Source organism: Toxorhynchites rutilus, chromosome 3 (assembly GCF_029784135.1).
Source record: "Toxorhynchites rutilus septentrionalis strain SRP chromosome 3, ASM2978413v1, whole genome shotgun sequence".
Lineage (NCBI taxonomy): Eukaryota > Metazoa > Arthropoda > Insecta > Diptera > Culicidae > Toxorhynchites > Toxorhynchites rutilus.
Genome location: NC_073746.1, coordinates 89,234,499 through 89,246,594, shown reverse-complemented (window position 1 = coordinate 89,246,594; position 12,096 = coordinate 89,234,499). Strand labels below are relative to the sequence as shown.

The 12,096-nt window shown below is 40.8% G+C and overlaps 1 protein-coding gene across 1 annotated transcript; it reads right to left on the bottom strand.

The window, feature by feature from the left end:
- Nucleotides 1-1,373: 1,373 nt before the first annotated feature.
- LOC129773300 (uncharacterized) lies at nt 1,374-3,640 on the bottom strand. Its single transcript, XM_055776899.1, has 2 exons — nt 2,350-3,640; nt 1,374-2,248 (listed from the first exon to the last, which is right to left on the bottom strand). The coding sequence occupies exons 1-2, from the start codon at nt 3,638-3,640 to the stop codon at nt 1,374-1,376; spliced, it is 2,166 nt and encodes a 721-aa protein (XP_055632874.1).
- Nucleotides 3,641-12,096: the final 8,456 nt, after the last annotated feature.

The window sequence follows — 12,096 nt, the reverse complement described above, 5'->3', positions numbered from 1 at the left end:
AGCGCTGCCACCCAGACCGGACCACCGTAACGGAGTATCGATGTGGATACGCTGGCCAGAAGGCGCCTCTTGCTACTACATGACCCTGCGTTGTTCGGCATAATTCTAGCCATCCCTGTTGCGACCTTTGCTGCTTTCTCACATGCATATCTCACGTGGCTCTTGAAATTGAGTCGATCGTCAAGGATAACACCCAGGTACTTCAGTTCCCGTTTGGAACAGATACTGTGTTCCCCAACGGTGATTTTCGCTTGCTCCACAACTTTGCAGTTGCTGACCAACACCATCTCGGTTTTCTGGTGTGCTATCTGCAGTTTAGAGTCGTTCATCCATTCTTCAACGGTTTTGATTGCCTCTGTACCCAACATTTCGACTTCTTCTCGGGATTCTCCGATCACCGTCAATAAAACATCATCAGCAAAACCAGTGATTTGTACGCCCCTGGGAAGCTTCAACAACAACACACCATCGTACATCGCGTTCCACAGTGTTGGGCCCAGAATGGAGCCTTGTGGAACCCCCGCTGTAATTTTATACGATTTCTGCCCTGTCACTGTATCATAAACTAAGACTCGGTTCTGGAAGTAGCTTTTCAGAATTTTACATACGTAGTCCGGGACTAGTAACCTATGTAGCGCTATCGCGATAGCTTCCCAACTGGCACTGTTGAATGCGTTTTTCACATCGATCGTGATTACGGCACAATAACGATTTCCGCGTCTTTTTTGCTTCAATGCTTTGCCGGCTGTCTCGGTTACTGACATGATAGCATCCATTGTCGATCTTTTTTTCCGGAACCCAAACTGCATTTTAGAGAGTCCGTATTCACCTTCACGTTCTGTGCACTTCATCAATCTGTTGAGAATGATCTTTTCCAGCAGCTTCCCGAGTGTGTCCAGAAGGCAGATGGGACGGTACGACGATGGATCCCCTGGAGGTTTCCCTGGTTTTGGTAGCAGTACCAGTCTTTGTCTTTTCCAGGTATCCGGAAAGTATCCATCATCGAGGCATTTCTGCAGCGTTGCCCTAAATATATCCGGGTACGCTTGAACCGCAGCTTTGACAGCCACGTTGGGGATTCCGTCTGGGCCTGGCGCTTTTTTAATTTTTAATTTTTTTAACTGCCGCTATCAGCTCCTCTGTAGTAACTCTCTCGACAGAATCTTCGTTATGGTCGTATGGTGTAGGTGGCCAGCTCATAGGATCATGCTGCGGGAAAAGCCCTTCAATAATACTGTTCAGCTTGTCCGGGCAGGTCTCTTGGGGCGTCGAGGGACCTTTAAGTTTTGACATCACCACTCTATAGGCATTGCCCCAAGGATTCGCATCAACGTCGCGGCACAGTTCTTTGAAGCAGTTCTTTCTGCTGATTCTTATTTCGCTCTTGAGCGCGGCTCTCGCCGCTCTGAACGCTTCCCTGCTTCCCTGCACTCTGTTCTTTCGGTGTCAATCCTAGCCCTTTGCATTCTCCGTCTGGCTCGGAGACAGCTTATCCGCAGTGTGTTAATTGTCTCGTTCCACCAATATACTGGACGGCGTTCGTTTTTTGGCGTTGATTTCCGCGTCATGGTGACGTCACATGCTCTCGTTACAACCTCTGTCAGTTCGACTGCATTTAAAGTAGAAGTTGTTCGATCCACCTGGAGTGCTTCGATGAAGAGGTTCTTGTCAAACTCCTTCAGCTTCCACTTCTTACACTTTGTTCTCGTCCCTCTCCTTGTTAATGGCGACTGAGTACTGACGGTGTAGCGAATCGCTTGGTGATCACTGTTGGTATAATCCTCGCAGACTCTCCAGTTTATGTTCGATGCTAACGACGGGCTGCAGAAGGTTACATCAATAATTGACTCTCTCCCATCCCTGCGAAAAGTGCTAGTAGAGCCCTCATTAACTAGTCTTATATTCAGCTTTGACAGTCCTTCGAGCAGACTAAACCCCCTCGCATTGGTAAATCTGCTCCCCCACTCTACTGCCCAGGCGTTGAAGTCCCCGCCGATGACTATGGGATGCCGTCCGATGAGCTCTTCCGTTATATTGTGGAGCATCTGGTCGAACTGCTCAATCGTCCATCTCGGGGGTGCATAGCAGCTGCATACAAAGATGTCGTTAATTTTGACAATCACGAACCCTTCATATTCACTGGATACAACTTCCTGGAAGGGATATTTTCCCAACGTCGTAATTGCGGCTATTTTAGCTTTATCGGTTACCCAATTTCCGTTGTCTGGGGGTACCTGATACGGCTCTGCTATGATCGCCACATCGCATTTGATTTCATATGCGGCTTGCCATAGCAATTGTTGTGCCGTGTCGCAGTGGTTGAGATTTATTTGTGTTACCTCCATTTACTTGTTGCTGCCAGCGCTCTTTTAAAGAATGGGCATCTCGAGCCTCCGGTGACGTGATCGTTATCTACCTCCGTCGTACAGAGCATGCATCTTGGAGGCTTAGTACACATTTTCGCTAAGTGCCCCTTATTACCGCATCTTAAGCAAGAGTCCGATCTATCAGGTCCATTGCAGTTTCTAGATTGGTGGCCAAAGTCCATGCATTTAAAGCATCTCATCATTTGCTGAATAGCCCTTAGAGGGCACACCGTCCATCCAACTTTTATCTTGCCAGTCTCTAGCAGTTTTCTTGCTGCGATTCTTGGCAGTTTTATCACTGCTGTTTGTGTACCTCCAAATGCTTTCCTCAGTCGAATTGTTAAGGAGACATCGCTAAGTTCGAACTGTTCGTTCAGGGCTTCTCTCAGCTCGTCGTCTGTTGTGATCTCATCCAGATTTCTACATTCGATCGCTATCTCTTGGGAAAGAGCCCTAACTTTCGCCGTTTCTCCCAGAGATTTTTCGACTAGCTCTCTATATGTCGAACTTTTAATCGTTGGGTTCTTCTTCAATTCAAACAACATTTCTCCATTCTGTGTTCGTCTTATCCTGGCCACGTTTTCCCCAAGATTCTGTAAGGACGGATCTTCTTTCACCTTCCGCAGTATCTCGGCATAGGTCGCCATCCCCGCTGCGCTCACAATAAGAGCTTCTGGTTTCTGCCTCTCCATCTTAGGCTTAGTTTTTCCTTTCTTTTTGTTTTCTTTTTTCTTCCTTTCGACTGTATGCCACCCGTTCGGATCTTCATTGTTTTGCTTATTTTCACCCCTAGCACCTTCACTGCCATCTTTGTGTTTTTTCGTCTCCTTCTTTTCTTCTGGAGTTTGTCTTCTCCTCTTTGCGGTTAGTGGGGTAGAGTCTACCGTCGGTATCAAGATCACTTCCTTTGCCTTACTCTGCACAGCTTCTTTCAGAGCATTCTCCGCTTTTTCTGCTCTTGCCCGCCAGGTCTGCTGTTCACGTTCAGCTATCGCAAGCGCGGATCTTATTTTTACGGTAAGAGTTCTTATCACCGCATGAACATTACTACGAGGTTTGATGTATTCGTAGAGTTCTTCACTTGCCTTCATGGCTTCGCTCAGCTTAGTTCTCACATGCAGGCTTGGCTGCTCGTCCGCGGTTTTGCTGTTGTTGGATTTTGGTACCTGATATTGGTTCAAAATCGGTGATCTCATCACCTGTCCCCTTCTTGCGAAGATGTTTACGTCTTCTTGTTCGCTCTCGATTTCGATTGTATTTTGTGTGTACTCCATATGTAAGTGGGTCCCACCTCTCCACTCGGAATGTGCAGTCGCTTAAGTGATCCCATGGTTGTCTATGCAAGCAGGGAGGCCATGCAAAGGGTTGGCACGATCCTTCATGGGGTACCGTGCTCAGAGCCGGATCAGCGCAAGACAGGAATGCAACATCTGAGCCCACACGATCAACGAGTTTTGAACGTACCTGAAGGCCTGCCAGGTTTTTAACGGGACGGAGGCAGTCACGCCATTAACCCGCTAGCCGTTTCAAGAAGGTGTCACCCTGCTCTACTAAAGTAACGGAATAGCGCGGCTGTCAGCTCTATAGCGTCTCTTCCAAATAATTCCAAATCAGTCATGCGTCGTTATTACCAGTATGCCGTAATTAGAATCTCACTGGCGTCGATCCTAATATGCCCGTTGGCATTCCTTCCTTCACTGTGTGTCGCGGTATTTCCCCCGCGCTAGCTCCCTAGGGCTTTACCGCGCCCTTACTCGCGTTGTCACCCGATTAGTTGCCTCTTATGACAGGGACAGGGACCAAAAACCCGGAACGCTATTCTAGGCCGGCAGCTCCACGGCATGTTTGTATGTTTGTATGTTTGTATGTTTGTATGTTTGTATGTTTGTATGTTTGTATGTTTGTATGTTTGTATGTTTGTATGTTTGTATGTTTGTATGTTTGTATGTTTGTATGTTTGTATGTTTGTATGTTTGTATGTTTGTATGTTTGTATGTTTGTATGTTTGTATGTTTGTATGTTTGTATGTTTGTATGTTTGTATGTTTGTATGTTTGTATGTTTGTATGTTTGTATGTTTGTATGTTTGTATGTTTGTATGTTTGTATGTTTGTATGTTTGTATGTTTGTATGTTTGTATGTTTGTATGTTTGTATGTTTGTATGTTTGTATGTTTGTATGTTTGTATGTTTGTATGTTTGTATGTTTGTAGGTTTGTAGGTTTGTAGGTTTGTAGGTTTGTAGGTTTGTAGCGATTTACCACATTAATAGAAATTTGACCTCCTTCCTGTTGATCGATTTATCTGAAATTTGGAACACACCTTTATCTCTGTAGTCATGATAAAACTGCGTTTTTCATGATTTTCAAAATCCAAGATGGCGGCCGCTACAAAATGGCGGATAACATATTTTCTCAAAACTCCATCAATATGAGTTTTTCTAAAACCCTATCAATATTGGTATCAAATGAAAGGGCTTGACTAGTAGAACACACTTATTTATGAAAAATGCAAATCCAAAATGGGCGCCACCACAAAATGGCGGATTACATATTTTCTCAAAACCCCATCAATACGGGTATCAAATAAAAGGACATGACTAATAGAACACAGTTATATATGAGGAATGCAAATCCAAAATGGCCGCCACAACAAAATGGCGAAATATATATTTTTTTTATAAAACCATCGAATGAAAGGGCTCGACTAGTAGAACACAGTTGTTTTTGAAAAATGCAAATCCAAGATGGCCGCTGTAACAAAATAGCCAATTACTTTTTCAAACGGTTTCATTCAACTTGACCTGTTTGTATATATGTTTGTATGTCTGTAGGGTTGTCCCACATTAATAAAAATCTGACTCCTTTCCTTTTGACTAATTGATCTGATATTTGGAACACACGTTTATCTCTGCTGCCATTATAATTTGGTCGCCGCTATAAAATGACTAATTACATATAAGTTTAAAAAAATGTTAATTGGGATATGTGTATCAAATGAATAGACTTAACTTGGAGAACAAGTTACGTTGTGAACAACATAAATTCAGAAGGGTTTCCGGCACAAATTGGTATTTTTTGTAATCTCATCATTATCGGTATGAAATGAAATGGTTTGACTAATAAAATACAATACATCATGGAAACATTCCGAAAAAAACAGGAAAAATCAAACATTTAAAAAAAAAGAGGAATGTTTCAATTGTAGAGAAATACACTAATAATACATATAATGTATATGTATAAAGAGACTAAAATAAAATCGTGGAACACTTTGGATTTACTTTATCCATAGTCGATAGTTTCATCATATGCCTCACGATTTTCTTTTAGTCTCATCAATGCCCTAGATTGAAGGAAGGGGTGTGATAACTACTAACTGCTACTTGCCTAATTATATTCTAGCTTTTAGTACATTATCTGTATTATTATTATGTTTTATCACACTTAAACTGTTTAACTTAAAAAGGGTTTTTTTACATTTTTTTCGAACACAAAAATTCATAATTCGGAAATTTTGAGCAGCTGATCGGGCTAAATTTTCATTCTGGATTCATAACTTCATATTATGAATTCATCTCCATGCAGGTTGATCCTTCTTCGTATATTCCCAACCGTGTTTGTTTTCCTGACTACATCAATTCCTCTGTACATTTTGATCTGTCCATGAAGGAGAAAATCCATGAAAATCCAGATTATCTTAGATTGGGGTTCGTTCCTACGATCTTCAATGCAAAGTATGGGCGTATCAATTGTGATAATATGTACTTTACTGATGGGTCCTCTATGAATGAGTCCACAGGATTTGGAGTGTTCAACGTATTTTTTAGCATCTCACACATTCTTCAGTATCCTTGCTCAGTATATATTGCCGAATTGGCAGCGATATACTGGGCGCTGGACAGCGTCGCCTCACGACCTGTTGAACACTATTACATTGTAACGGATAGTCTTAGCTCTGTTGAAGCTATCCGTTCAGTGAGGCCGGAAAAGCACTCGCCGTACTTCCTTGAGAGAATACGAGAAATTTTGAGTGCTTTATCCAGACGCTGTTATGTCATTACCTTTGTCTGGGTCCCTTCACATTGCTCAATTCCGGGTAATGAGAGGGCTGACTCATTGGCAAAGGTAGGTGCAATTGAAGGCGATATTTATCAGCGTCAAATCGCCTTCAATGAATTTTATTCTTTAGTCCGCAAAAATACCATAGTTAACTGGCAACGCAAATGGAACGAAGATGAATTGGGCCGGTGGCTCCACTCGATTATCCCTAAGGTTAGCCTCAAACCATGGTTCAAAAGTCTGGACTTGAGTCGGGACTTTATTCGCACCTTCTCCCGACTCATGTCCAATCACTGTTCGTTATACGCGCTACTCTTTCGTATCAATCTTGCCGACAACAATCTTTGTGCTAGTGGTCAAGGTTACCACGACATCGAGCACGTTGTTTGGTCGTGCGAGCTGTATCTTGTCGCCAGATCGAATTTAGAAGACACCCTTCGGGCCCGAGGAAGACAGCCCATGATGCCGGTGAGAGACGTGTTGGCTCGGTTAGACCTTGATTACATGTCCCAAATATATGTATTCCTTAAAGCTATCGATCTTCGTGAGTGATTGTCCTTATATCCTTATTTTCTCCTTTTCCTTTTCCTTTGTGAGAGATCGGATCCCTCCTTAAGAATAAGATGAAATGTAAATACATATTAGATATAAGATAGGATTAAGAATTGAGTGTGATGAGTGTGATTGAGAGTGTGAGTGTGAACATTTTCAAAATATCCTCATATCCCCTCCTTTTCCTGAAGAAAATATGTCACCCTTCTAAACTCGAGTCGACCGCGAGTAATCGGTTTTCTACGTTATTAACATTAGAATTAAGGAAAAATGTATAGATTCTAGTAACAATACAGTAAGGAGTTCGGCTCCTTTAAACTTATGTAACTGAGCCTGTAAAAATAAACGACTTGAATAAAAAAAAAAACAATTTTGTTATTTGGAGTGCGGTTATTATTTTAGATTTTATTATTTGTGTTTAGTTTCTAACCAAATTTACTATTAACTATTTATTGAAAAAGTTTCGAAGTTAGCAAATTTAATCAAACAACGCAACGTGTTGGCAATGTGTTGGTGTACAGGGAGAAAGAGTCAAACGTGTTCAGTGAGCTTATTTCAATAAAAAAAATATTGTAATGAAAATTAATATTATAAAACTACTTCAAATTATTTTGATGAATAGCCTTATTTATCATAGCTACCTAAATTGTTAGAAGTTGTGGGAGATATGTTATGTATATCAACATGAATAGAAACTGTCTAAATAAATTGAAAACAACACTTTGTTTGGGCAAACCAATAATCCGTTCCAAGAAAATAATCATTCCGTTTCTGTTTGTCCTACAACACGAGAATCTACTGCGATAAAAACTTTCCCACTTTACCAATAAACATCATGTTCGAGGCAACGCATCCTCGTAAAAGTCAATTGTTGAACCACTACATTATTACACGTCACTATGGCTTATCGTGAACATTAATCATCAGAATCCCTGGACCTGGAGGCGAAGAGCTCACATGCACATGGATGTTTGTGGGTGTGCGAGCAACACACGAGTTACGGAAGCGAATTCCTTTAGGGTGGCAACTTTTCGCTCATTATCTCGAAACAACGATCGCCATGTGTTTTTCCGGCTGAATACTTCCTGATTGATGGCAGTCAAGCAAGAGAAAAGTTTTTCATTCGATTGTGCTTTAATTTCTCCCCCTAGCCAACATTCACCCGCTGTTAATTTATTCCACCTTCAGATCAACCTGGATAAACTGCAACCGAACAGGTAAAACCTGATGAACCCGATGATGGTTGATTATATGGCCGATTTCTCCAGTTTCGCCCTCGAGCCAGCTAGGAGGGATTGAACTCAACATGCAAATTTTCTCCCCCTACCCCCCCCCCCCCCCGGCCTTTAGCTCCTACGGTAAGGATAATAATAGCACTCGAGTGTGAAACAGGGTCGATTAGAAGTTCGATTCAGCGGATGATAATTACAAGTCGCAAGGTGAACCGAAATGTCAAGTCTGTGATTACAGCTTGGAGTGCGGAAATTGCCGGGTTGGGCCGTAAGCACCCGCCGCTGTCCTGAAGCGTAAATTTATGCACAAAGCATGGTGTATGTGTGCACAAACGACAAACCCAATTAAGGTTAAATCATTTGATCGCCGCACTTTAAGCGAGCACTTCCATTGTGAGAGAAATATTCCAGAATTTCAGAACTATCTAGATTCAATAAAGAACAAAATAAAAAAAAATGGTGAGAAACAATTACAAAACAAAGAAAGAAGGTTCGACCCATTTCCAAGTTGATATACACGGCATATAAGTCCAGAATTTCTCAGAACTCGGTGAAGGTTCAGAAGCAGTTCAAGTTTTCAATAATTCACAGCACATGAGGACCGGCTGTGACGTCACTGCAATGGAGAGTGCCCCATTGTGTTTGCGTTCTGCAGCCGTGTGTGGCACATGTGCAGTGTAATAATGGAGTAATTGCAATTCTGAAAACGAGAATCCAGTCTGCCAGTGACGGCGGCGGCGATACGGTATGCACTTTAATTCAACACAAACCAGCCGGAGCTTCCCTGGAAAAATCGGTCAAGTGTCTAGATATGTGGGTGCCTCCTGCCGATTCTTCGAATACATTGTTGCAGAAGGGGGAACGATAGCCTTGGGTTTCCCATTGGAATGTGCGATCTAATAAAAAAAAAAAAACATAAATCGTAAAATTTATGCAGCGAGCTGATGAATTTTTAAATATCCTGTTCATTTGTCATTCAGTTTAGCAATTCTTCAAAATTATTCAAATGAACGCAAAAATTGGTTTCAATTATTCAGCTGGAGCTTCAACTGATGTTTGCCGAGTGCAATCAACTGAGCAGGAATGAAACGTAATGGTGAATGGATATATACATTGTTGTAAACGATAACTTGGGTCATTACAACCCTTGCTGGTGAGGAACATTGACATTACTTGAATTAACTATGTTGTGATGATTTGAAGGATAAAAAAGCATGCAAATATTTCCAGAATTTCAGTATTCATTAATGATAATGTCTCTTCATATCATATAAATGATCATCTTGATTTTATTTGTATTAGTGTGTACGCCTGATTGAACCTCCGATAAAGTAAATCACCCTTTCGTGGAATTGCACAGGAAAGGTAGCTTGTATGTTGATCATAAGCTTGTCAAGAGTTGCTGGTTTATTGACATAAATCTTACCATGTTTGTAAGTTGAAATTTTCGGTTAATGCTTTAGATCAGGGTTTCTCAAAGTGGTCGATATTGACCCCTTGGGGTCGATCTCGGTTTCCAAGGGGTCGAAACAAACGAAAATTGATTTTGGGGGTCGACGAAGTCTAAAAATCGACCTCTATTAATTAACACTTGTTCTTACTTGAAACTTTCATGATACTGTATAAGTTGTATTATGTGAAGCAATTTGTTATAATAATGATTAATATTTTAGTTGAACTAATGAAGCCATGATCAAATTCAAGTCCAAACAAACATAACAAGCTTGCATTTAGGTTGCAAATTGTTTGCGAAATAAGATGAATTCATTGTGAACAATGCGCTGAGCTACCAAGTTCGGATCATTTTGATTTACCACCAAACATACTTTGTTCATGGAGGAACTCGCTCCAATGTAGCATTGCCATGCGACAGAATGAGGATCTCTTTGACAATTCAGACAAGTTTGTATATTCTTTTCCCGCTGCGCCTATGAGTTTCTTCACCCACAAAAGGTCCAAACGTTCTTCTTTTCGACGATAGTTTTTTAGCATATCGCACGTACCCAAAATATCACAAAACTCGAAGAATTCCTGTTTACTTTTGTTCGCCACGGTACCACTGATTCTATTTTTCTCGACGAAATGTTCAAAAGCGAAATCCATGCGCTTTTTTGCAAACTATAAACGCTGGATACAACAAATATATTGTGTGTATATATAGGCGATCGTTCCTTCATTTTTCGAAGAAATTAAATGTAGTACTCTTTACAGTTCTGACAAAAAACAAGATATTTATCTCATAAACTTGATTGTTTCCACAACACTGTTGAATGCGAATCTTAATTCAATTTTAGCCGCTGCTTAGCATAAACGAATCATCGGAAAGATCGACGTTTATAAGGGACTTCAGATTTCCTCTCAAAAGTGCTGGCTTGATCAATTTATTCATTACTGTTTTAAAAAGGTTCGTCAGTTCGAATAGAAAAGGTGCTATAGGCTCGTCACTCTGAAAGCTCGTCATAAATGGTTGAACTGCAGCAGCTGATGTTAAGAAAACACCCCAACAATTTATCATCAAAAGCCTCTGCAACTACTCTAAAGGTACTGACTGTGAAAAAAGATGCGGCGAAGCTCCTACGGAAATCTGGATGTGTATCTTTGTATTTACATTCCTTTTGTGCTTAGACTGTGGCTACGTAGGTTTTAAGGTACGGCAGCATGTCCATGGCTATTTATACCATTGGTTGGGTTTTGATCCATTTTACTTCGCAAAACTTCATTCAGCTGAACCAATTATTCGAGAATACTCCGCACATCTTAACGGAACGTTCTCAAACAGGTTGTAGAAACACTGGAGGAATTAATCAATTTTCCAAACAGTCTTTTTCATTCCTTCTTTAATAAATTGTGAAAACTTGCAAACTGCAGCTACCTATATTCGTTAGCTCGTAGTTTTGGCTGCTTCGGATTTCACGAATTTCTTCATTCAACTGCTTCACTACTTTCCAATTAACATGGGGACCGTCAATGGTGAGTTGACCCACTTTAAACTAGGTTTAGCTTCAACATATTTCTTCAATCCGTCGAACAAGTCCAGTGCACGCGTTGAGCTTAGAACAGCTGAGCCAATGTACCTGGATTCCACCGTTCCCTTCGTTACATTCCAGTAACGGATGCTAACATCCATCAGTTGCTTTTGTGAAATCTTATTTAACGTTTCGTCCTTACAATTTTCGAGTAAACGGAGGATGCCATTCAAAAAGTATGGCTCAATACCGTATGTGATCAGGTAACTCATTTTAGTTCTGCTGAGATGCATCTTTGGTACCATTCCACTGTCCGGAAACATATGCGGTAAGAGCTTAGCACTAAAGCATTAGAGTTTCATGGGATCATGTCTACCACTTGCTGAGGATGATTGCCCAAATGAGCTCAGGACCTTACTCGTGTGTGTATTCTGCGTTTCAGTGGAATGTTTTTTTTTCAACAGTATGAATTATAAATTAATCGAAACAAATGGTGTAATTCTTTATGTTTGTGTTTTTTGGAAGATGAAAAATCAATCTTACGTCGACTAGAGACTCTGACTCTAGATGGGACTCAAGTGTCGACGAAAACTTCGTTGACTCTCTGATTGAAGATCAATGTATTTGAAACATACAAGAGCACTTTATTTAAGTAACAATTGAAAACATTAATCCATCTGATTTTTTTTGGTTTTGAATGAAAATTCCTGGTTTTACCGCTTTTCCCAGTGGAGTTTCCACTCTGAATGATAATACACTCATCGACTAATTTAATTCGGGAGATTACAACGTGATTACACAGTAAAAGTGAGCTTAAATGAAGTGATTGAAATTAATTTAAAAGATCGTAGTGTTCAGGAAACTTGTCACCGAAAATTATGAATGTTCGGTTTTCTTGGTTTTCGTTTTTTACGTTACGGT

What these genes read in the sequence shown, in the direction of transcription:
- LOC129773300 (XM_055776899.1), bottom strand. Translation starts at nt 3,640, where the DNA reads ATGGAGTACACACAAAATACAATCGAAATCGAGAGCGAACAAGAAGAC. An exon ending in AAGAGCGCTGGCAGCAACAA is followed by an intron (nt 2,249 to 2,349) that starts GTAAATGGAGGT and finishes TGGCGATCATAG; the next exon opens with CAGAGCCGTATCAGGTACCC.